This window comes from Dermacentor andersoni, chromosome 2 (assembly GCF_023375885.2).
Source record: "Dermacentor andersoni chromosome 2, qqDerAnde1_hic_scaffold, whole genome shotgun sequence".
NCBI lineage: Eukaryota > Metazoa > Arthropoda > Arachnida > Ixodida > Ixodidae > Dermacentor > Dermacentor andersoni.
The window spans coordinates 48,899,678-48,926,701 of NC_092815.1; the positions used below are offsets into that span (position 1 = coordinate 48,899,678).

Sequence of the window (27,024 nt, forward strand, 5' to 3'; positions counted from 1 at the left end):
TTGTACGCGCCATCTAGGGAAGCTTACACAAACTAAACACTCATTAGTCTTGCGTCTCTGGCGGCCAAAACAAGAACCAGCGGATCCGATCCTGTTTCTGTCCGTACGCGATCCCGTGTGTGCGTGTGCTGGAGCTGTCAAGTGCATCCCGTCGTGTTTTTAATTGAAAGAGAACGCATCGGGCACCGGCGCTTGGCACCGGGCTTCTCACGGATTGTGTGACCGATGGCCGCGTGTGCATTGTGAGATCTCGGCGGCTGTAAGCTATTTGTGCACCTCTAACCGGCCTCCCTTTTTAACAACGGGCGATGGCCAAAATCCTCAAGCACCTCGGCTTCGGCAAAAAGCCGCCGATGCCTCCTCGGGTGGATTACAATATGCGGTCGTACTTGGGATTAGGTGAGTGTGCGGTACTAATAATGTGTATTCGTACTAATAACATTCTCCATCGGCGCAGAGAAGCATGTGGTTCCTCTCCTTTCTTTAGTGAATGGAGCCGCGGTTCTTAGCGCTTGCTGCTTCCGCGCATGCGGCGTTGGAGGAGCGCGCGTCCGTATCTTCGATTTTGTCGGGAGGGGTGAGTGACTTCCGAGCAAGGCACGATTATCCGTCATCTTCCGCACCGGCCAGCCTCAGTTGATGCGTGCGCTCATCGAGAGGAGACCAAATTTTCCTCGATCGTGACACAGATATGCATGCAACGGCATAACCGCGACCCACTTGTATATTTTTCGCGATGCCCCCTCCGTAAACAGCAGGTCCCGTTGCACATGCGGAGTCTCCATATCGCTCTCTCCGCGTGTTTCGCGCGGTCGCCTTCTATCACAGCGCCTCGCTTATTTTACCTTTGCCGCAAGTCAAAGCTAGCGTTCGTTATCCTGCGCCGCTATAAGTGCGCGATGTGAAGGAATGCAATTGAATAAAAATAAACGAGATTAGGGGACTTCATAAGGCTTCAAAACATTAATTTATGCATAAATTAAAGTGAGTGCTTTCTGCGCGCCTACCAAAAGAAGGGATTGTGTTGCGTAACTAACTGGCATTCGACAAAACGTCGACTCGCCTATCCGATTCGAGAGGGCGTGGATTTGTTTGTAAATGTATTACTAGTACACCATAGAATATGGACACTATCCATTCGTATTGTTGTTTTGCAGTATGAGGTTAAATTAAGCGTTTGTTTTGTCATATGCTGGGTTAAAAGATCTGAATAAAAATGAAAGGAACGAAATGAAAATTAAAATAGGCAATGGCAAGGACGAAAACGCACCATTGAACGGCCGCACGCTCCTATTTTTCTCTTTCTTTCTTTCCTTCTTTCTTTTTAAGCTTTCTTCGTTTTAATATTTAGCGTCGCTTTTTTTTTTTTCGATTTACAACTCAAGAGACCTGCAATCTCTAGTTTTCACACACGTTAAAGATATCGTGCACATTCGATCTATCACGAGTGAATGAATGGGTCGTCGTAGAACGCGTAGCGCTTAGAGACCCAATACTCGCGTTACGAATTTAATAACATTTTGTGTTATACGACTAGAGAGGCGAGGGCTTGGGGAAAAAGAGCAGAATTTATTAAAGGAAACTACTTTTTTTCCTCTTGAGAAAAAAAAGCGAAGGAAAAAAACAATATCTACTATGATATCACACTTCGCGATTTTTAATGAAATGACTACCATAATTTTATGTAATATTATTTAGGTAATATGGTGCGCAATATCTGCATATTTGTTCCGCTATGCAGTTAAGTACCCAGCTCGACACCCATCACTTGTTAGGGAGGGATGTTTTGCGGATGTAACAAGGGAAGAAAGCCTCAGACAGTTTAGTTTGGAGCTAAGAATAGAATTAATCCTTGACCTTACACAGCGTAAAAGCTGAGACATCGGGAAAATGTATGCTGTGTTGTTCTTCCGTCTGTTTGTCAGAGCGTTGCACTCTCTTTTGTAGTTTCATTTTGACCCGCCGTGCTGGCACAAAAAAAAAAAAAAGTGTCTTGGAAGTAGAAAAAAAAAAGAAGAAAAAATCTCGCATGTGGTTGTTTTCTTGTAACTGACGAAAGCGTACCACTAACATTTTTTTCTTCTTAATTATGTCGATGTTTGCTATTTTACAATGCTACTAAGCGTATGTATGGAATTGTCCTTGCAGATGCTTTCCTTTCTTTTTCTTGATGAGATTGTACTCATTCCTCTGTAACACACATTCCTTCCTCAGGCCTGGTATTCAGGCTAGCTGTAATTGATAAATAAATAAATAAATAAATAAATAAAATCATAGGTGACATAGATCGCACTTTCGAACGCCTCATCAATCTTGCCTTGACATTCGGTCTTATTCTATCGAGGAAAAGTTCCATAGGAAGTTCTTTGTTTCGGTTGACTCGTGATTCCTCTTGAAGACAATTCATGCTGTCGTTTTCCATGGCGGCTGCGGCGTTTGCGCAGCTTGAGCTGACGAACTTCTTCCTTTTAATGATGATGATGCTTTAGACGAGCCCTTTGGTTCTTAGTTCCATATGCTTACAACAGTGGCCGCAAGCGGGGCGGTAACATGAACTTTGTTTATGTCTAGCCGTTGTTTGCCGCCGTTCAGGTACGAATTTCGCCAGGATGCTTGACGACAGTAACCTGAATGGAATTCACGACAGGGCCACACAGTGTCCGTGTAAACTGCTTTGAATGACTAATAGGCAGCGCGCCATTCTCTCTCTCTCTCTCTCTCTCTCTCTCTATATATATATATATATATATATATATATTTATATATATATATATATATATATATATATATATATATATATATATATATATATATATATATCCATTTTTCTCTCTTTCTCCATTGCCGAAAAGAAAGAGAGTAGCTTTCATGGCTGGATGCAAAAGGCGTGGAGGTAAGGCGAAAAAAAAAATATTAGGAAGGAGCCCCTCGTGATAAGGGTGAAGCCGAAAAAATTCTGACAGAAACCATCGATAATCACTATATAACTTTCACGCTTCATTAAAAACTTCCGGTCACGGGCCTCATCAGTCTGCTTCGCCGGAACACAAGGCGTGTTTTTAATAAAAGTTCTTCCACTGTGCGGAAAGTCTATTTTTTAAGTTTCGAGATAAATGACATGCGCATAACGCCTTAATATTAATACATAGAATTTCTCGTATAGCTTGCGGTAATGTTGACTCGTAAAATAGTCGTAATTTACTCAGTTAAAGTGTTGAAAACCGGCGGGCTTAGATTTTAACGCACTGCTCAGTACTCGACATAGCGGCCTATTCTTTTCTTGCTCGCTATATTTAGCGGGCTACGTCGGTGAGCAAAACCGGAAGTCGTCCAGGGCCTATGTTTGTAAACAGTGAAAAGGTCTAGAATGTAGGTATATTTGCGGACGCGCGCCGCTGGCAGGCGTGCGATTCCTCCTCCACTCCCTCGCTAGACTGCTTGTCCCACTTCTTCACTACCCCTTCACCAGAATCACCACATCCCCCTAATTCCTCTACACCGCCTTCGGCACATTTCTCGTCGCACTGTAGCAATGAAGCGAACGCATTAAATAATCGACCCGACACGTGTGATCATGATGCGATAGATTTGAGCGTCTTCCAGTGCCGCAGTCGGCGCGCGATCTTCCAAGTAGACGCAACAGGTGCGAGATAAACGTGGCGCTGGCGAACACGCACGTGGCAACGAAGACGATAAACGTTAAAATTAAATTACATTGCGGGGTTTTACGTGCCGAAACCGCGATCTGATTATGAGGCACGCCGTAGTGGGGGTTCCCTGGATATTTGACCCATCTGGGGTTCTTTAATGTGCACCTAAAAATCCAAGTACACGCCTGTTTTCGCATTTCGCCCCCATCGAAATGCGGCTGTCATGGCCAGGATTCGAGCCCGCGACCTCGTGCTTGGCAGCCGATAAATGTTTACGTTGCAACGAGCAAACCGAAGTTGCACAAACACGTCGGGAGAAAATGTGCACAGCGCGGTTGGAAAACACCCGAACATATGCGCACCGATCAAAACGTAGCGGGAATCCCATACACTCGTCCGCCGCATATAAAGGGGAGTGGGAGGGGGGAGAGAAATCAAAACAGAAAGCAAAACATGGTACACCGAGCGCGCGGGGTCACGTGCCGGGCCAACTTTTGGAGGCACGGAAGAGAGAGAAGAAAAAACAAAACAAAAAACAAAGGGGTCTGTTTCACGGGGATTTCACTTGCGAATGCTGGCTGCGTGACGCCACGCTAACTCACACTTAGTTTACTCCCACTCGTAGTCAGTAAAAAAGTTCTTGCATGTGTCGTCGTCAGCGTTTTCTTTTATGTAACAATATGCTAGGATATCGCATTTATATTCTTCCATGTATTTCTTTCTTGTATTGGCTTGGTTTGTATTGGCTTGGCCTCTTGGCTTGTATTGTAATTTTAATATTTCTTCTCGCGCTTTCAATATTTTCGGATGCTTCACATCTCTAGACAAAACAGAGAACGACTATACGATGGAGAGCGTTATTTCTATCTTTAATTGTGTGCACCTGCAACGTCTTTTATGAATGAAGCAAACCATAAAAATTGAAATATGTTTGCTCACGGCCGGCTGCCGTCAGTGACGTCTTATTATTGTATTTTTTTTAATTCTCTCTCTCTCTCTCTCTTTATTTATTTTGTTTTTGCGTGCAACTCGGCGAAAACAAGGCGAGCGCCATGGTTTCTCTCAAGACAGTCGGTAGAATTTTTCTCCCCTGTATGCATCTCAAGATTTCGCCGATACCATGCTTCGTCCGTTATTACAGCCGCGGACGCGCTACCCCTTTCGGTTCCTGGACAGAAGCCAAAAGCGCGCCGGGTGGTTTATATCTTGGGCAGGGCTCTACAGTCAGATCCCGTGCACCCTTGTCAGCGTCTTCAGAACGAGGCCGTTCTATTGTCGTGCCGCGCGTTCTGACATCTGGTCCTGGGTCTTCGCCGCTGGCGATGTACGGACGACCGTAGATGCTGTTGCGCTGAACGAAACACGCATGCGTTTGTGTGTCAAGCGTGCGGACTGTAGGTCGCATCATTGTGTTTGCTCTGTATGTACTGAGGCGGTGTTGGATGCGCGCACGCAACAGGCTGGTAGGAAATCGCGTCCAATGTGTAATAGCGCGACATAATATACTATACATGCGAATCGAACCCGTGCTCTACAGCGGAACGCTACAGCCCCTGAGTCACCGCATCTATGTGTGCATGTCGGCGCGTGAGCGCGCGCGCGCGTTTGTGTGTGTGTGTGTGTGTGTGCGCGCACATTCGCAACCTGCGCGCACATTCGCACATTCGCGCACATTCGCGCACATTCGCGCACATTCGTAAACTGCGCGCGCAGTTTACGAATGCCTTTCTAAAGCTAGGGTGCGCGCAGATAATATAATAGATTTCGTCATCTGTTCTGTGTGCTGACAAGCTTGGCATCCAAAAAAAGGAATAGAGAGGAAGAAGAAACGAAATAAATAACAGCAAGAGAAACCTGTGATTTACATTGCTTGAACTTATGAAAGCGAGCTTAACCTTGGCTTCCAGTCAGCGCGTACTTTCGGAGGCCAATGGTTCAGCGTGCCGTGTTGGCCGATGTCATCGCCTTACCTGCCAGCTGAGCTCCCGCCGCTACTTTTACAAGTTCTGCTTCTTTTACGGCGCACAGCTAATATAAGAATAATATACAGGGGTACCTGCATCTCATTTACACACGCACGCACGCGATTTTTCTCGTCATTGGCAAAATAGGACGGTTGTTTACTGTTACTTTATAATTTTATTGTACTTGTGGAGTTATATACTCTATACATATACATCTATCATATTGCGAAATTGTCTGCATCGTACGTGCATGGCATTTTTACTATGTTGTGAAATTCGCGAAGCGTTACGCGGGAACGTCGCTGTATGTTGTCATATATAATAAAAATTGGTTTTGGTAAATTAAAACCTATGGCTTCTTCACAGGGCCCAGATTTTAGAGAATTTATATATATATATATATATATATATATATATATACACTTTTTTATATCTCCGGGGAAGCCAAGTTAAGATCCACTAGAGCATACATGTATATATCCCCTCCGGGTGTCAATTAATTCTCTCCATAGAAAACTTATAGTTTCGCCATATTCTTGCATATTCAGAATAATGAAAAGCGTTCACGGAGCTGCAGAGCAGATTAAGAATTTCCAGTTCTTCAGTGAGTTTTGTGAAGTTTACAGAATATGCACTTTTACAGAATGTAGTCCCGTTATGCGAGAGTTGCAATGTGGACATTCGAACTGTTTCATATACGGGTCTATGTGGCTGGTTAGAGATCAACCATTTGCTTAACACGCGCACAATGCTCTGTTTGTCGATGCACGGTGACTTTTCTTCGCTGGTAATTTAATTGTCGTACACCATTCCTATCATCGCCCTAAGTTTTTTGTTTTGTTTATTTATTTATCCTTTCCTTTGGCGGGACGAGGGGCAGATGTGACCGCGAGACGAGCTTATCACCATCATCCGCCGTATCATCCACCGAGCGAGTAAGATCACACCAGGTGAAATGTCTTCGGAGGCCAGCAGCGTCCTGTCGTTCTCGTCTACGAACGTAACGATCACTGACGCTCACCAAAGCGGGCAACATGGAGCCCCACGCCCGCACTCGCATGTTGCGATGCGCGGCGCAAGCGGAACCGACGGCGCGATCTCCTGCCTGCTGCTGCTGCTGCCATTTTCTGTCACGCGCCTTTCGCTCGCAAACTTCCAATTTCCGCTCCGTCTGCCAGCAGCAGCACCCCGTTCGTTTCTTCCGAACGCGGACTCGCCCGGCTAGCGGCGGGTCTCAGTCTATTTTCGAGTGAGCAGGCGGGGTAGCACGCGGCGTCTGACTCTCCAGAAGGGAGATCCGGCTTTAATTTACGCTCCGTCTCCGTCCCGTGCGCGCGCCACAGTTTCCTGCGTCTGACTCTCTCTCTTACTTTGTTTAGCTTGTCGTTTCTTTCTGTTTTTTTTTTTTCATCTGCCTTTCTGTCTGCTTTCATGTTTGGCTGCCCAAGTGCTCGGTTAGCTGACGCCCCTCTGCGCCGTGAAATCCGCTTCCCCGGACCGTCTCCTGCTCGACCCCTCTCTTTTGTTGTCATCGGCGCTTCGTTAGGCGTGGAGTGACGTCATGGATGCGAGACGTCGCGTTTCCCCGTTTCAATATTCTGATTGCCGCCCGCACTATAGCGCCGCACTGTTCCCAGCTGTCTCCCGTCTCTCTCTCGAGCCGCCGCGCAATGTCTCAGTAGAAGCAATCGCTGCTGGCGTGTATGCAAGGCTATACGTTGTCCTACAGCAAGCACAAGTGCTTGTGCAAGCTCAGGAAGCTCTTATCCACAAATCTGATCCACAAAGCAAAAGAGTTGTTAAATTTATTTATTTATTTATTTATTTATTTATTTATTTATTTATTTATTTATTTATTTATTTCCCCGGGCATGACAGAGATGGCACTGACCAGTAAGGTCAGGAGGAGGAATGGACGCCCGGCGTTTATCAGGTTCGACTTTCCCTAGAGCCAAAAGGACGTCGGGTGGTGCTTACAGGCTTCAGAAAAACAAAAAAATGACCCGTTTGCATGGCACATGTTCAGTATTAGGTACTGGTTACTTTATAACCACAAACGTGCGCAACAATGAATCGTTCCTATATTATTTTTATTTCTTTCACCCGAGGAAGGAGAATTAAAACACGGCAGACGGAAAACCACAACAAAGTATAGCCTGGCTGTATCTGAACATGTTAAGAAATTGTATTTTGTCGTCTTGACAGATCACAAACATTTTCTGCCGCCGTTTCTGTCACGTTATACTCGAGCTGAAATCACTCGCTGTAAATAACAGCGAAGAATAAGAAACGCTTAGCAATAAAGTGATAGCGAGCTTTTTTCTCTTGCTCTCTCAAACTGGTACAATATCGCATAATATCGTACTTCTTGCAACAGACAGTGACGGGAAGTATTAGGGCAGGTGCCGAAGCGCGCGAAACTTACCCCCATGACACGAATGGGACATGGAAATGTGTCAGCTACGGGAGATGCGTACGGTCCGCAAAGTCGGAGCTCTGACATCGCGCTGACAACGCGCATGTATACATCCGAGGGGAACAGCGAGAGAGGAGTGATGATTACGTTGAAAGCTTTTGTCACCGCAGGCTTTGCAGCTGATGTACCATCATCGGATGACTATTCTCAGACCGTTCGTTTAATGACCGCATGTAATACTAGATCTACCGCCACGAGCCTGTGATGTCTCCCAGAAATCAAGATCAGCCGGTTGAGAAACGTTAAAGGAAATTAAGAAAGAAAGGAAAGAAGGAAGGAATGAAAGAAGGAAGGAAGGAAGATGAATAGTTTCGTTTGAATTAATATTCTGCTTCATAGTAACGACATGTGCCATTGGAAACACAACATCTGAGTACGGGACCTGCCCTCCTTATTTACTTCGCTGAAAGGGAAGTCGGCAATAAACGCGCTTTTCGTTCAGCCGAGCAAAAGGAAGAAAAAAAATAAAGAAAGCTTGTGGCTGGTTTTTTCCCCCAAAGCAGAGTCAATGGACGCAGAAGCAGTGGGGTGATGAGCCATCTTGAGGCATTTTGAGTGCACCAAGTCGAAACGGGACGACGGTTCTGCTCAGGAGCGCACATGCAGTGAGATCACTTCTGCGCTATGCACTGGTCAGCCGACGTAGACGAAACACTTTTTTGCGTTAACGAATCCAGAAAATAACATGTTCTCTTCGTCTCGAGGCACTCTTTACACGTTGTTTGAGTCAACGGATGGCAATGTCAGACTCTACGAACTCTTATGCTCGCTGGCTGCTCTTCGAACTTTTTCCAAGCACCTCGCGCGGTTTCCAACCTTTACTTATCCCTCTATTGTTTCTTTGTACCGTGTGTGTATGTGTGTGTGTGTGCGTAGTGACTGCTCCGTACTTTGTCTTTATTGTTAGGCTTCGGAATTCCCTAGAGCGTGTGTTCGCGTCGTCTTATCTCCTCCGTATTTTCCTGAAGTTGGCCGGCTTGCCGCTGGTTGCTCTCTTTCGTCGTGTGGAGGGCGTCGCGTGATAAAGAACAAGAAAGAGTTTCCGCTTTTTTGCTTTCGTCCTTGAGCGCGTCAGCGTATGGCGCGTCTTCGTTGAATGACGCGGCCTTTCGGAGCTTCAGGCTGTAACTTTATCGCTTTAGCTAGCTTTCCCGCATATGTGGAACGCTGGTGAAGTGTTTTGTGGCTCATTCCAGGGTGCACAAGGGATGGTGCGAGGAGCCGCTAGCTTATCTAGCAACCCAGCCCCCTTATGCCGTAGTGGGTGTGGCAGATTGGGTGTTCTGATCAAGTAAACAAGTTCAGTATGAGCATGGAAAAACCGCACTACTATGAGGAAATGGTTAAGTTAGATTGCACGGATAATGTTCCGGCAGTCCATGCAAGTTCCCGCCGCCTACGACCGTAGTTACATCCTTTATGGTCAGATATTTCCATTTGCATTTCATTTTGTTAGGTTACCCCAAAAGCAGAGTACACCAGAAAGTTGTTGGGCCAAAACCCGAAGCTAATCGAGGCTCATGTTCACACCTAATTTGCAGCACAACACATATAAGATTATGTAACATAATAAGTATGTAACGCATTTAAGTATTTAAGTTATGAGATCACATTTAAGCAATCAATCTAATGGCACGTGCAGTAATATGCAGCCAAAAATAGAGATCTTCAAGAAAGTATGTGTACAAAAACCGTAAAAAGCGAAGCCAGATGAATAAAACAGTCACATATACAAAAACGGCAATTTTGTTATAATTACGCTCATATCATATGGATGACATTAAATAATAGTTGAAGCAGAAGAAAAACAGTGACAAGCAATGAAATAACATCAGTGGTGTAAAATGTTTGCGGAATTGAACCTTTTAATTGCTAGAGAAATGTTGTGAGCTATTTTAATTTCAAGTGGTGTTGCATTCCATATTTTTTGCACCATGGTGTTGTATAAGGCGTTCGCAGTGTACGTTACGCGTGGCAGACAAATTAAAATTAAGGCTGTTTGCGTTCCCAGTGTTACTCAATTGCTGGTACAGTAAACGGGGTAATAGATAGCGGATGATTTCTGTATATGGTGTCATTTATTGCTATTAAAGCTTTTACTTCAAAGACAGACATGAATGGTGGTATTCGAAGTTCTTGAAAAAGTGGTTGGCTGCGATGACCTTTTGTACGGAAAAACGTGGTGCGGAAAGTCCATTTTTGCAGTCGAATGATGACTTTTACATGAAACCGAAATTTAGAACCACAGGATTTGCAACATTAAGTGACAGCGAAAAAGACAGTAATAAATATATTTTTTTTAAGACCTGGGTATCGAAGTAACGTTCGCCTTCTCAAAAGTGCAAATAATGTTGACGCCAGCTTTAAGCAGACGTTACCGATATGGACCTTCCAGCTTAAATTAAAATATAATGTAACGTCTACATATTTTATAGAATCAACCTCTTCCAAGAGACAGTTATCAGAATAAATGCGTGGGGGGGGGGGGGGGGGGGAGTGGAATACGATATATCTTCTTTTGGAACTATTCAGTGTGAGGCTATTTGTTTTTAGCCAACACGACAAGCGCGATAGTTTTCTGTTTATGATTGAAGCAGTGTCGTATACAGATTTTCAAAAAATTATGTGATGGTGGGAAAACCTCCACATGGGACAACAATTTGTGCCTTTACTAGGGGGTCTAGAGCATGCAATGGAAGTGAAACACACCGCAATTTATGCACAGCAGAATTCTAAAAGAACGCTTTTAGGCTGGTTGGGTAGATGATTTTTCTCGCAACGTAATCCTAATTTGTTGAACGGTAAACACGGCTTACTACCATTGAAAAACCTACAGGTAAAATTTTCCTGATCCAATTTCCCGCAAGGACGGCCTAGCCGGTGACCTCAGTGTGTCGTCACCTATTTCGCGGTGTAATCTTTAGCGTTTGAATGCACCCGTGCGTTAAGGTAACCAGAGTCGTCAGGCTTAGTCTTTAGTGTTTTTTTTTCTAATCCACTGAAATTATGATTATAATGTATATGAACAATTAACTTGCCTCGACCGTCGTCGCCGTATACTATGGCATAATCTGAAGCTGTTGCAGGAGTCCAGTGGTTGTACCTGTCACCATGGCATGTGCTCACTTTTGCACAGCTTCTTCTTCTTTTTTTTTTTTTGTTGCTTGCCAAGTTTCTACTAGTGGTAAAAGGTACACACTATTTAGCATGATGCTTGCGAAATCTGCTCGATACACCTGAATACTTAGGTGCACTGATCGATACTGGCCTGTTGTAGCACGATGCCTCAAGCTGCCCAGTGTTGCGTACTCCAGGGTAGCGTATCGTACAGCTGCCGAGTAGTATCGGCGCCTGCCTATCGAAGCTCGACCGAGGTTACTTATTGGGTAGCGTGGCGTTGTCGGCGGGCTGCAGGCATCCGGTAGTCCATGGCGACCAAGCAAGTGCGAGACGAATTCTAGTGCGAAACTTGCACTGTTTATTCAAAGGTTGATGAAATATGAAGAGAAGAGAATGAAGTGATCAAAATTACATTTCGGAGCCCCTTAAATAGGCTCTCCACAATCGTGGGAGGGATCTTGCTTCCGTCGACGTCACGTGACCGGCACAGAAAGAGGGCCCCTCCTCCTCTGGTTATACCGAGTCTGATGCAAGGAGGAGGCCGTCCAGCCTCCTGGAATTGTAGGCGCCTGTCCGTCTCTTCTGCGCGTTGCGGGTTCGTGGAAGTTCTCCTGTAGTTTGTTCGAGGAAAGGGTCGCTCTAAACTCGCACACACAAACACACATACAAAAGAGGCCTGCACACTGCGGGGCTTCCGTCAGACCGGCAGACACTCGAAATGGTCATAGCGAATTAGGAAGTCACACTTCATTTCTACGAGGCCTGGTGGAAGAAGGTCGGGTGCGAGAAAGTTCTTTCTGAACGTGGTGCGGGACGCCAACCATCGCAGGAGAAGTCACGCCTCATTTCGACGAAGATGGTCGGATGAAATTCCTTTCTGCACTTGGTGCCAGACGCCAACACTAACACCAGATGGCATGCCGGCCTACAGTATAGGGCCTCGCATGCACGTGCTCATACCATGTGTATGCGTGTTGGCCAGTGCGCGTTTTACCCACGATTATCTTTTGTGTCTCTGCGGTGAATAAACTTGAAGCATTCCGATTATTATCGCCAGGTATCATTCATGAACCCTACAATTAACGCGCTACATCTTTCGGAAGCCATGCGCACATGTATCAATATGTAGCCTGATCTACAACCAACAGTACGCGAAAACCGAGAGGACTTATTCTTGGGCAAGTTGGTGCTCAGATTCCGTAGGTACTTGATTGTGGTGCGAAATGCATTTCTTGAAAAGGGGACAGAAAAAGGAGACAGCGAAGCGCCGAAAAGTGCCAGCGAAGCGCCAGTTGGCGCTTCGCTGTCTTCATTTTTTTTGTCCCCTTTTGTCCTTTTTTGTCCCCTTGGATGGATGGATGGATGGATGGATGGATGGATGGACGGATGGATTCAACTTTCTTGTACGTCCGGCAAGGTTTAACGCGACCCGGGCTCAGGTCTCCCACGGGGGAACATCAAGGCCCTGCCTCAACACCGCCTCACGGGCTTGCTGGACTGCCCACGTCTGGATTCCGAGGTCTGAGCTGCGCAGAGCGGTGGTCCACCTCGACGGCAGGGTCTCCGGAGTAACTGCCATCCCTCCTATAACTACATTGCACTCCCACAGCATGTGTTTGAGTGTTGCTGGTCCTTCCTGGCACAATTTGCACGTGTCGTCCTTATGCTTATCTGGGAAGATACGTTTCAGACGGAATGGATTAGGGATGGTGTTCGTCTGGAGTTGTCGCCAGGCGACGGCCTGCCTCCTGTTCAATTGGGGACTCGGCGGTGGGTATATACTTCTGGCGTTCAAATATGCACTGGTTATGTCGTTGTATCTGGTGAGCCTTTCCCGTTCTGCTCGAGAAGCGTTCGCTGTCGTGCGAGAGGCGTTGCCCTGTTCGGCGCGGCGGGTCATGTCTCGCGCCATGCGGTGCGCCGTCTCGTTTAGGTTCGGGAGCGCGTCGCCTTCCATGGTGACGTGCGCGCGGAACCATATGATCCTCGAGCTCGCGGTTTTGGATCTGCCCGCTTTGGCCAGAATGGACAGGGCTTCCTTGGAAATTCCACCTTTGGCATAATTCTTTACTGCCGTTTGCGAGTCACTTAGTACGACTTCGCATTCCTGTACTGTGAGGGCCCTCTTGTCCTTTTTTATGGCCCGAAATGTATTTCGCGCCACAATCAAGTATACCTAGGAAATTAAGCGAAAACCCCGGATCCCCTTTCGATTCTGGTACAGTGCAGTGAACTTGCCAGTAGTCAGATGAGCGGACGGAAACCAATTGCAATATTACGAAATAGCCCAGAAGCAGCATTCCGTCCTATTTCGCACAAGACAGAATATCGACAGAACAGACGCTTACGTGTAAGCGATTGTGAACGTCAAAGGTGGGCCGTGTAAGGCCTGCGCTGTGTAAGCCGGGCCCCAACGCAAGATTACAGCCGAGGACCTTCGCCACTTATTTAAAGAAATCGCTGTGCAGTTTCCGTTCAGCCTTTGACCTCATAGATCTCGGTAAAGCACGGGGAAAGAAGACCTATATAGCTAAAGCGCTGTTGAGTGCACACCGTGTGACTCGGGCCGAAGACTGGGACGCGGAAATGCAGTGGAGGGAAGCACAAGGATGCGCGACACACGCACACACACATACTCTCTCTCTCTCTCTCTCTCTCTCTCTCTCTCTCTGCCACTTCGTGGGGACTGAAACCGATCTGGCGGGTGCGGTGCTGGGCACACTGATAAGACGAAGGAGGCAGATGCGTCGCGACTGCAAGGCGTCGCCGCTTCGTTCGGTCGGTATCAGGTTGCGTGGCAGCGTTAGACCCTTGCCTCGGGACAGCAACAGGCCCCTATAAGCCGCAACTGCCGCTGCTTCTCTCCCGCGCCTTTGATTCCTGGCGTTTGCTTTTGAGAGGATAACGAGGCTAACGGTGGCTTCGTGTGCATGAACACCGCTCGGAGGGCCTTTGTAATTTTCGCACTTGGCCTGACCTTGAGTTGATAAGCGATGTGTTGACGAAGGCGCCGTGTGTTCGCGGTCATAAACATTACAATATATATATATATATATATATATATATATATATATATATATATATAGAATATGTGTGTGTGTTATATCTATTTGGCCTATGATAACGCTTAGTGCACTCCCAGATTACATGTATTAGGGTGAGTATGCCACTGCACCAAGAGAATTCGACCCTATAGCGAGTGGGATACATGTAGTTTAGCAATTTTAGATGGGGGAATACCTCCAGTCTGTATTTTGTGCCAATCGACGGCCTCTTCCCCGCTATGTTGTGGGTGAGACGGTGGGTATTTTCCGCGGACTCTGCGCTGACGAGCAAGGAAATCTTTGGCTTTTGAAGGGATGGTATTTTGTGAGGGATAGTGCGAGTGGTTGGGGTTAGAAGAGGACGCTGTCGCTCGGTTGGTAGACCCTCGAGCTAACGCGTCAGCCTCTTGGTTCCCCTGTACCTCCGCTTGTCCCGGACACCAGAGTAGGCGACGACGGTGGCTGAAGGATTTGGGGATTACCGCAAGGCTAACCGCAGTCACGTGCCCACAGAAGAACATGCGACATGTTTCCCGGGATTCCGTGACCACGGCCGAGTCCCTTTGCGAACGCTTTGCGTGAGCGAGGACGATCGCCACTGCTAACATTTCGGCCGAGGTGGGGTATTGGGGACGAGATCCACCACTGGAAAAGCTGTCGCCAGCGTCGGCGTGACGTGGCATGAGGGATCACGTGGACACAGTGGCCGCGTCGGCTGCTTCGGAAGCGCCGAAGCGAGCTGAAAACGAAAGTGTAAAGTCCCACCTGCACTTCGGTTCTGATTAAGTGGTGAGGCTTTCCCGCCTTGGGTGTCTGCTTGACAAGATTTAAAGCACTATAATAATTAGTGGCTGCCTTTGGAGGCGTGCAGCAGGGTAGGCTACTGTTCGGTGCCGCAGTGCCGGACGTACGCAACGAAGCCCGGTGTCAGCCTTATTCACACGTAGCCGCAGGACAAGGAGCTGCGTGAAGCTTGGCTCGCGAAACTTAGAACCGGTAAACAGCCATTGGCTATAACTGGGGTATGCAACAAGCACAGACGCGAGGGAGATCTCTGCTACGGCGCCGGGACTGCGATGTTCGGTGAGTAGCAGAAAACGCGCACTGAGACGGTCGCCCGCGCCCGCTGCCCGGCTAATGTCATGACGGTTTGGTCTATGGACTTGTTGATGCTAGATACTGGCAAGTTCACTGGAACGGAAAGGGAGTGGTAAGACGCACATTAAAAAAAGGCATGGCATATGGTCATATTTGTGTGATGAATTAATGCACTGGACTAAGAAAAAGAAGCAGAGGAAATTCGCACGCTGAGAAGACCAAGAAGCATACAGTGCTACGCAACTTGAAAAATAATATTGAAATGTCCAAGAATTTAGAAGACAAAAAAAAAAAATTGAATCGTTGCGACGGTACATCACAGTCGCCGTATGCGTCGAAGTCCCTCAATGAAATTATTTTTGAACAGTTTTGACAGCGTCCACGCAACAATGGTTGCTAGTGTACTGTCAAATGCTCATATGCTGCGGCCTAAAGCTGACGGCACGGTGCGAAAACGCGCTCACAGCGAAAGCAAAACATTGTCTGCGGACGTGCATGTAGACGCGCAGTCGGTCGCTGCGAACCCGTGCGATCGCTGCATTCAGGCTTCATTCTGTTATGCTCCATTTAGTTATACAGACAGCCCACTATAAGAACATATTTCACATAGTTTACTCTCAGCGTTTGCCTACCTTTCACGCAAGAAGCCGGTTCGGGAGACCCCATCGCGACGACCGCGCGCAGTGGCGTTCACTGTACGCATTCGGTAAAGAGATAGCGTCTGTAAAGGATTCTGTGCTTTCAGTTTGCCCAAGATTATTATATCGACAGTCAAAAACTTCCCTCGTTTTGGGAGTATACTTACATGAATGTCCAGGAGGGCTGCCGCGTGGTGTTTTTATTGAGCGCCGTAAGCGAAACCTATGAAAAACGCGCCGCGTTACTCCTCATACTACGCAAGGGAGGCACTTCCGACAGATGGCGACTCCGTAAGTCCTCGCCCCCATAGAGTTTCCAAATATGCTCGCCCCCAATCCCGCTGTGGACGACACGGTTATTTGCTGCGGGCAGGTCGTGTTCACGACTGCCATGCAGGGTGTAACTCCTTTGGTAGCGCTGCCCGGTCACCTCTGCATACGCAGCTGCGTCGGTGTAGCTGCGTCGGTGTCGTACGTATAGTACCTAAGGTTAGAATATATAAATTGAATATATTGTGCGCGTACATGATTTGCGCCTTTCCTTGTTGCACTCGGGATGCATGTTCTTAGGAACTGGAGCTATCGTAATTTTAGATCTCACCGAAGGAAAGAGAGGTACGGTCTGTACCCTCTTATCCTACCCTACCAGTTTTTGTGAAGCTGATGCGTTCCACCTGTCGCATCAGAGTGGCCCGCCTGAGTTCGTCGGAACTATTATGTCTTCCCAAAGCTAGCATGTGCTTCGTGGAGGTACATTTAGCCAGGCCCAGAGCCGCCTTGAAAGCGGTTCGAATTATCGTGTTGGCCTGCCTTTCCTCTTCCCTGTTCAGGATTTGGTAAAGTAGGCCATACGTGATTCGATGAATTACTAAGGCATGTGTCGGTGTCTTCTAGCATGCCGACCTTTCGATATGGCACTCGACGTATCAGTTTGGGCTGTGTTGAGGGCTGCGGATTTGAGGGTTGCGGATTTGGGGGTTTTGGGCGTCTGTGCTGCTTTCCCGTCGGTCTGAAGACACAAACCCAGGACTCGCATCGTAGGTATCTCGGACCGTATGGCCGTCAACCACGATGTGAATCGACCCTCTGGATTTGTAGCCTTTCGCGTGTATCCGGGTGAGATCGGATTTTTTGGGCGCACGCTTCAGCCCGCTTCCTCGGGAAAGTTTCTGCCCAATTAATATTGCGCTTTGGAGTGCACATTCTATATTCCCTAGGGAACCTCTGCTCGGCCACAGCGTGATTTCGTCCGCGTAGAGCGTGTAACCTAGGCCGGGTATTCGATCCAGATCGCGCGCGAGACGACACATCGCCATGTTGAAGAGCAGTGGAGATATTATCGCTCCTTGAGGTGTTCCTTTGCTAGGCATTTTAAATGTATCCGATGTGATTTCGCCAATACTGATGTGTGCCTCGCGGTTGGAAAGAGACGCCCTTATGCAATTGTAGGTACGCTCGCCACCAAATAAATAAGTAGATAAGTTGACCCAGCGCCGTCTGGCTCTTCACAAGAGAGACAAACATCTTTACCCATTTTAGTCCCCTTCCTTTCTAATAAGCCATGAGCCTTCTTTCGTTCAGTAAAGTTTTGTTCAGACTTTTCCACCCGTATAGACCGCGACGGTGCCACACCATTTCATCAGAGCCTCCAGCATACGGAGTTTGCTTTGAAGAGGCCACTCTCCTGACCGTATGTGGCTGAAGCTAATGGCCTTCTTAACGTGTAGTAATCTCTATTGCAGTTGTGCTTCTATCACAGACATGAATGTTTCATTTTCCTTTATTTTTTCTTCCTGTCTGTGTACGCGGTTGACAAAAGTACAGCTCTGTTAACGTGCCGCTATAAAGCCACCCATGTTCGTATCGACTCCAGCACACTCACCTATATAAGTAAGTCCGTGGCGCAAAGTAATAACCGCGACAACAAAAATATGAGCTGTACTTCATCACACATACGCGTTCATACTCGCGGCGAAACTCCGCATGCATGTCGGCTGGAATATTTATACATCGCGTCGGTGTTACGTGGTGCGAGCGGGAAAAAAATTAATAAAGCGGGGCGGAAGAAACTGCTGCTTACTCCGAGCTGCATAGACAATCTCTCGTTTCCTACTTTTCTTTTTGTTCGTGTATTTCGGTCTCTGTCATTAAATCCGTTCGCATCGCTCCGCTCCGCAATAGCTATGTGCGCAAGGCCGATCAGCGCGAAGGCGCCCGTTCTGCTGCAGATACCCTCTTCTATATCAGTGCGCGCGGTCGCCCAACCTTTCGAGTGCCTATCCGTTCGCCGTCGTTGCCTCGGGTCTAACGGACGAAAATAACCGGGGCAGCTCAGGGACCCACTTGGCTGAATTGCGCGCTTGGGCTTCGGGAGCTGGCGCACGCACCTATTATGCTATATAGAGGCCGACAAATGGGCGTGTTCCGAAAAATCAGGCAGCAGCGTAACAACAGCGTTCGGGGCGGCCATCGATGGCACACAGATACGCGCCGACAATCACCGCGCCTCCAGCGGGAACGTGTATATATTGTGGCTGCAGTTTGTCTTGTGCTTTCTTTCTTTGGAAATCGTATACCTGTGTGCTTCAAGAGCCCCCCCCCCCCTTCCCCCCTTCCCTGAAGGATGTCTCTTTCTATACGAGACGTCATTCATGCCATCGCTGAATGAGCGTGGGACTTTCTTCGTCGAAGCACTTCCTGTTATATAGCGCATACGTCATTGGCCAGCCGGTTGATATCCCCCTTACCATAGTGCATGCTCTGCGAGCATTAACATAATTTCCTGCTCCTTTAGCGCACGCACTCACAAACAAGAAAACAAACAGCGTGCACTCAAGCAAACACGTGATCGCGCGTATGTTCCCGTGGTGGCTCGACTGGCTGTGTCGTCCTGCTACTGAGTACGAGGTCGCGGGTTCAGTTCCTGACGGCGGCCGCATTCCCATGGAACGGAAGGCCAAAGCGTTCGACTGTGTAGGGCGCTTAGGATCTAAACAGCCTCAGGTGGTCAAAATTATAATCCGGTCTCACCCTAACTAAGGCGTCTGTTATATAGCATGTGCGTTGCTTTGAGAATACCTTGAAGCCCATCAATGAATCAAATCGTCGAGGAGAGCGTATGTGTGGGCGCTCTCATATACTTTACAGTCATCTCGCGCGCACTGTAAGTCAGAGATATTAGTCGCCGCAAAAAAAAAAAAAAAAACAATAAAAAGACAACAAGAAGTCAGATATTTCACACACATATACGGTGTTCTGGCATGAGCGTGTGTGCCACAAACGCTGATTTAGTGCTGATTGCTCCATGAAAGTATTTGATCAAGGTGGTGTTTCGAATAAGGTGATTTCGTTCTTACCGAGGAGCCCGAAACGCTTATGCATGTATACTATAGGTATGTCGGTGCTCTTTATGATCCGCTCGCTTTAAACTGGGTCTCGATGTCATTGCTTTTGAGCAGAAAAACCAGCGGAAACTTCATTTCAGCTCGTGTTGCTAACCACTAACCGCAGTATAGGCAAATGCCATGTCATGCCATCTTTTCATGCCATCTTTATCGATCATTCATTAGTATGTGCTCATCAGTCTTTTCTTCCTTTTTTTCATTTAAAGCTGCGTTAATTCAATGTCAGTCTATCTCAAAAGTATATGGGCTACCTTGCCAGTGACCGCTAGGTTGACTACAGGCTGTTTAAGGCAGTTCTTGTGGTATGCCGTAATTTCCAACACACTGAAGAATGAAAAGGGCTTTTGTAATTACCATCCAGAGGCCTGTATTGTCAGGAGCACCAAGGAAATCGCACCACATAGCCGAATGACATATACAGTCGACTCCAGTTAGATCGACCTCGGGTAATTCGACTTCTTGCTTAATTAGAACGCACTGGAATGTCCAGGTTAAAAACCATACCTTTCTACAGGGAAGAAAATCTTTAGTTTTAACTCGAAAGCATGTAGCTTCGGTTAATTCGACCCCGACCAGTGCGCCCTGATGCGCGCAGCTATTGCTGATAGTTTTACACACAACAGACTCAGCAGATGGTGCTGCAGCTTCCCTAGTCGTGGAGCTGTTTTATTTGAACTTATATTTATCGATTAGGCACCGAGGCTCCTTCCACCCACGAAGCACCCATTCCCACTTGTTTCGTGTCGTGTCACGCTGAAACAGCGTTAAACATGTCGGCGCTCTTGGCCTCGTGCTGGTCGAGTCTCGCTTCAAGTGCTAGAAACAAAATGAAAATACAGACTATTTCAAGCGATAAAGAAATATTTGAATTCGTTAACTTTGGTGCCGTTCGTTAATTCGATCTTTCGGATAATTCGGGCAAATCTCGCTGTCCCCCAAGGATCGAATTAACAATAGTCGACTCTATAACGAAGGCACGGGTTAACCCGTACACTTTTGACAAAGGCTGTACGTATAGGTATTGTTACGGACTGCAAATCTTCTATGAATGCGCCGACAGTTTCTACCTGATTAATTCCGCGACCGAAGCAGGCGGCCCCCTGGGAACGGCATGCGTAAGCATGCACTAAATCGTGTCGCGCTACCGCGGGTACCCTCTGTTGACGGAGCTCATTTGTTTCCTGTGGCTCGCCTTCGTTGACCTGCAGGGCGCCTCTGGCCGCCAAAGGTAGCGTTGTCACCATTTAGTTAATGGAGCCCGCTGCCAACACGGGCCGAGTAAAAGACCGTGCGACGTCGTTAACGATGCCCTTCTACTTCCTGTTGCGCTCCGTGCAGGTATGCCCATCCGTTGCAACAGCGAAAGCAACTTGCTGGAAGCTGTGGCCGAAGAGCGTGCCATCAACAAGATGACTCACCGTTCCCAGGACGACACTCAGGTCAGTGGCCCAGAGAAGACGGTGTCGCCTTGGCGACACCACCCTTCCCCGCACACTTCCTTCATTTTGTTTAGCGTCCTCCTATAGACTGTGGCGTCGTGTGCCGGCAAACGCCCACATTGTGTGTGCTATGTCATCTCGATAAATCCGTGCAGTGTCGTGAATTCATAATTGCGCGAAGAGAAAGGAATGAATGCACGCGTGCATAGAACTAGCGGAAGAGAACCAAGGGCGGCGCTATAGGTCGATGACCTAGTGAGTTTGAATAAAGAAAATGCGTAGATAGGAAGGGGCTCTTATCACCTTAGAATACGACGGACAAGTGCAAAGAGAACATCCTTGTTAAACGTAAGTCAAATAGTCCAAACTGTTATCTGTTTAACACGCCAACGGGGTGAGTGCATGGATAACCACTTGGGAAATTGCAGGAAGTGACGTGCAACACGCGGGAACAGGGAGTGGGGGAATACGACGCTGGATTCTGCAGTCTTATATATGTTACAGTGCGTCTGTATCTTTCTTTTTTTAATTGTGGCTTTAACTGAAAGTACAGCGCCAGTCTGTATTTTTATGACACGGTGTTCGTGCAAGTTAGACGATTTCTTTCTTGCAGTAATGCACCTACTCTCTTAACTTTAAGCTTTGGTGGAGTTATATAACTGGCATATGTTCACATGAAAACACCGGAAACAATGATGCGGAGAAGTAAGGTCTTTACTTTTAGCTGAATTCCTTGCAGCTTTGAACTTTCTCTTTTGGCATTCAAACGATAGTTTATTATTCCCGCGAACGTTCTCTTCGAAGTAAACTATACGGTGCCTTTATGATGGTGCCGTCAGTTACTGTGAGTGGACAGCACTCACACGCTGTCCGGCCAGTCGCGCACTGTTTCCGAACGTGGACTTTCTGAGCTCGGGGGCTGGTTGGACAGGCGCGCCTCTACAGCTCTCGCGATGGTGCACAGTTTTTAGCAGCACACTCTCAGGGTGAGGCGGCATGGCGCATGTTATACGACCACGAGACCGCACCCCTCCCGGCCATTGCTATCTGCTCCGCTCCGTGCCTTCCTGGTGATGTGGCCTTTGCACTACCCGAGCGCGCGCCCCTTTTATCTCGCCGACGTGACAGGCATGTGGCCACATACAGCGCGCCGCGTTCGTTTCTTGGCGCGTGCCTTACATCTCAGCATCGCGGAACTGAGCTTCCCGGTTGCACTTTGGTACGCACGCCATGTTGGCATGTGTTATTACTCGTGTGGTCGCGCTGCCTCGCTGCACCCCTGCGCATATGTATACATCCCGCCTACCAAAGCGGGCGGGGGGTTCGCTATGCTTGCCGGTAGATGAGCGCCGTGTTATGCGGTAACTTAATTGCTTTGCCAGCGGCCATGCGGACTGTATCACATATTAATCCTGACACTTCTCCTGCAGCCGAGTGACTTTCGCTAGAACGCTTGCGCTAACTCTTTGGAAAGAGACGAGCGTTTCGTACAACTGTCGAGATTATGCGACTGGAATCAAAACCCATGCCGTTATTTTTTCAGAGGCGTTACCTAATGTGATCGAGAGTGCTACCCGAGTCTTGCAGGTCTTGTACATTTAATTTTTGCCTTACTTGCAATCAAGGCGTCATTGACACGCGAATTATTCAGTAACCTTATCGCAGTCACGTCTTTATAGATATTTCTGCACCTTACTCAATTTTGTAGTCCTTCTGTTTTTCTCCGTTTTATCGCCCTCTACTTTCTTTCTATTTGTTAATTTTTTCCTTCCATAGCCCGTGCGATCCTTACTGCTGGCCGCTCTTGACGGGTCAATCTCAAGGTTAGACATTTACGATGCGGTCAGCAGCTCTTTCCTCGTTTCCCTGTACATTTCAAGCCGTCGCTGTTCGTTTCAAACGGTAAAGAAAAGACGTGTTCTCTGTTGCAAGCTCTGGGTATTTTAACAAGTTACATTTTACATCACGGGGCGATGTAACGGACGCACACGCTTAGTGACGCAGCGCAAGTATATATTTTTTTAAATCAAATATTGCCGGCTGCCCATTAGTGACCAAGGCAGGAGTGGATACAAGGGGAAAGCAGAGCAAAAGCAAACATAAGCGCGGGCTACATGGAGCGAATTGTCACGGCGAACGGGGTGCGGCGAACAGGGGCGCGGCGGCAAGACGTCGAAGATGCGCTGCATAGCAATACATGAGGCGAACAGCGGGCGGACGCCGCCGCGAGTTCGCCGTGTTGGCGCCAGTGTTATCAGACTGTGCATACGCGTTGTGGTAAATGATGAAACAAATATAAGCGCTTTTTAAGGTGGCATATACCGCTTTTATAACTGAAAAATACACCAACACTAGCGCAGACACCAACGTGGTTGCAGAAGACGAGCAAAGGCCCGCGCGCGAGAGACCAGCATGCCTAGCGACCGGAACTGGCGCCTCCCGATTGGCTGTCGTCCGCCGCTGCGCGCTCGACGCTTCCGGCGGCCCGACGAAAATGTTTGGACAGGCAGATCGGCGGCGGCCGTCAAATTTTTGGACGCCGGCCGTCGGGCGTTCGCCGCCCAAGGAAGTTCGTCGCTCGGACGCCGGTTATTCGCTCCATGTATTCCGGGCTATACACTACTGGCGATAGCATAAAGTTACAAAATGAATACTGTCCATGACACAGAGCAAACAACGTTGACAGGAGTTAAGCAACACTTGAGAATTCACCAATGAGGACAGCAATTACAATTTACAAAAAGTAAGCAAAAGCACTCATGCACGAACAAACATAAAAAAGGCAACTAATTACTCACCATTACTGAGCACAACTGTGAACAGATTTTGAAGTTTAGTCTTATTGTTGATTATATTGTAGAGCATTTGTAGCCGATGAATTTTTCGTCGCTTTTCGAGTGTTGGAACGCCGTTTCTTCTCATGAGATTGCTAACCGATATGTGCCTGCCGTACGCGTTGAAGATGAATCTTATCGCTCTTCTATGAACACTTTCGAGTGCGTTAATGTCTGATTTGGTATGCGGGTCCCAAACGACGTCAGCATAAAACTAATCCTCCTTCCTCTCGTATCGTACTACAAACAAACAAACAAACAAACAAACAAACAAACAAACAAACAAACAAACAAACAAACGAAGAATTGTGCATGGTTGTATACTTTAGCTTGCAACCAGACGGATGAATGACGACGAAAACGTGTACTACGAAAACGTCAGACTTCTTTTTCAGGTATCACGCGTAACATGCGATATGCCTTCGCCGTTGAGTTGCACTGTACTACAGACGCCTGAGGTTAGTACGCGATGACTTCAGGCTGTAGAAAAATAACGAATAGGTCTTGCTATAGATTATTCGCACGAACCAGCCTGCGTTCGTAGTGCAGGGTTACTGGGCGAGTATGCATACTCACAAAATGATAAAAACCAAGAAATAAAAAAAAGAGAAACGCCATCCCCAGTGGGAGCCTTAAGAGATGGCACCTACGTTTACTGAGGCTAGATCAAATACACCGAGGCCTCGCCGACTCGCTAGCACGAAAAGGCCATCATCGCGCTCGTCACGACTGGCAGCGAGAGCAAGCATTTCTTCATTATCCGGACACGACGCTGCAGGAACGCACGCATTGGCGCGAAATACGCGAATGCCTTTGGGCATTCTTCCAGGCAAGCATCACGCGTTTACGAGAAAATTCCTTTCGACATCAATGGACGACTCAGCCACTATTGTGCGAGGAAGAGATCTTTTTTTTACCTTTTCTTTGAACAACGTAAATGCGTAACGCAGAAAATATATTTCTCAATGTTAATGCAATGAACGGGAGCCACACACGGAGTTTTCATGTGCTTGACCTCAATGCTCGAGGGAGACCCGCTTTGTTCGAGCTATGCGCAATCGAGGTCAGACCTCGCAATCGCTTGTGGCGTCAGCGGGTCAGGAAGCACGAGATGCGGCTGATGAATTTTCACGCGCAAGTAAAGGACGTGAAATTTCCTTGCGTGAATGTGTGAATATAAACACGTTTAAAACTTGCCTATAGTTTAAATCGTTGCTAATTGCGCGTGTTTTCTTTCTGCTAATGACCATGGTTGGCTCGCGTTACTATTCTTAAGATATAATATGCGCCAGCGAGTGGCATGATTTCTTTATCACTCTTTGGCAGGTCTCTCAAAACGGCAGGTTAACGTTCTTCGCACTTTTTTTTTTTTCTTTCATTGAGCTGTCTCGTAGGCGTCGAAATTCACTGCCGTAGCTGTTTAAACAAATGTGACTGTTTCTGTTCGCTCCGGGGAATCACGATGAGTCGACCTGACCAAACTAAAGGTGCAGTACTGTGTGCACCCGAGAAGAAACAAAACGGGAAATTACACAGAAGCAGAAGCAATATTCTCAGTTGCAGCTCCGCATTTCTGGAAACGCACAATCTCGCGGCGCCGTCTCCCGCGTGGCTCGCATTCTGAACGCGTTCGACGGCAGGTGTGTTTCGGCCGCCCGGCGATTTTAATCTTCGCTACACCATCGCAGCGGCGGCCGGTAGCAGATGGAGCGTTAATTCAGCGAGCTCCCGTCCCTTGTGACGTTGCCAGGAAAGGCAGGGCCCAAAAACAGGGTGAAGGGGGTGCCTCCATGGATGCGCGGCTCATTCGCAGCTGTATCTACTGTCGCCCACCGAGGAGCATCATCGCAGAGATGTTCTTTCTCTTTCTTTCTTTTCCTCTCCTCGTGGTGTCGAACACGCTGTCGAGTACGCAGGCATTCGGCCAGCAGAGACACGGCAGCGCTTGCGCACTGCGGGTGGCTTCCTTCTTTGGTGTGGCGAGCAGACCACGTATGCCCGTATTCCTCGAAGTCGTTAATGATTTGCAGCTGTCGCCACGACGGGGCCAGGCGGTCGCAGACTAGAGGGGAAAGGCGAGAGGCAACGGGAAATCCACGGCTAAAAGAGAAAGAAAGAAAGAACAAGTAAGACGCGCTAGCAAAGCCGCAGAGGGAGGATGCGGAGAGGGCTGCGTAGAAAAGAAACTTGTGCAGAAAATAGCAAGCTGTCGCACCACAGCAGCAGATGGGAGTCGGGAAGCAAGCAGCGGCTCGATGACACTAGCGCTGTCGGCGAAGCTTCGTGACGTTGAAAACTTGGCCAGGAACGGAGCGCCCGTGCAGGAGTTTGTGTGTGTGTTGCGCACGCGCTTATTCATGTTGTTGTTTTATAATATAGTACGGTGCCCCCGAGAGGTGTTGGCGCTTTCCGCTCGGTTTCTTGGTTCTTCTTCTTCATATTTCCCCTTCTCTCTCTCTCTCTCTCTCTCTCTCTTGCATCTGCGTGATTAAGACCGTTTCAAGTCGGCTCCTGTCTCGGTGTTCCACACTCGGGCGAGGGAAAGACAGACCGGATTCCCTTTTTTTTTTCTGTCTTTCTTGCTATCGCGCCCCCGGTCTGCGAAGAGCAGCGTAGGCGAGCTGTAAGGTGCCTTCCTCGACTAGCCAGGCGAGCCCTCTTTGCACAGACGGCACGGACGACCCCCTTTCCCCCCTCTGTTCTGTGTACACCCGGTTATTCGCTGGTCGCGTGGACCGCCTCAGCTGGTTTCTCATCTGGGGGACCGGATTTCTTGTTCTAGCTTCTCTCGGACAGGGTCATGAGTCAGGCGTCGTCGGCCTCCACGCCTGTGACCTTCGCAAGGTCGCTGTCGCTCGCGCTGTTGCCGGTTCTCGCTTTGCGAGCTCCTTTTGAAACTACTGCAGCAGCGCTCATTTCGTGTCTGTCCTCTCCCGGATCTGCATAAAATTTCGGTCCAAGCGAACTGCGCGGTCGCTAGCTGAGCATGACGTCCTTGGGTTACGTTCGCTTATCGCCGGCAGCTGCTGTTCAGACGTAATTGCAGCAGCGTTGCAGCGCTCCCGCGTAACAACTAGCTTTGGGCGCGTTCTGACCACAGGTTATCGGTTGCGAGTTTCTGAAGACGTAAGAAAAAAAAAAAAAAACGAGTAGCCGACAGAGTGCCCTCTGCTTCTTGCTGATACGATACGGTCGTAGTTGAAGGCTGTAACAGTTTTCTTACGTTGCGCATGTGCAGCTACAGTTCTGCCCTGTGGGTGGGTGATGAAGGACAGCTGAGGAGTGCAGCATTGCCGCTGAAAGATTATACAGCAGCCGGTTTTTCGAAGGAACTGACTTTTCGCGCGGTTTGGGTGT

At 48.0% G+C, this 27,024-nt stretch overlaps 1 protein-coding gene across 1 annotated transcript in view; it reads left to right on the plus strand.

Moving 5' to 3' along the window:
* The first annotated feature begins 96 nt into the window (after positions 1 to 96).
* The window catches only part of LOC129387818 (uncharacterized), a 92,087-nt gene continuing 65,159 nt past the window's right edge, over positions 97 to 27,024 (plus strand). Inside the window, exons 1-2 of the mRNA XM_055077394.1 lie at positions 97 to 399; positions 20,733 to 20,833. Coding sequence (XP_054933369.1) covers positions 309 to 399; positions 20,733 to 20,833 — 192 coding nt within the window. The 5' untranslated portion in view covers positions 97 to 308. The remainder of the gene's footprint in view (positions 400 to 20,732; positions 20,834 to 27,024) is intronic.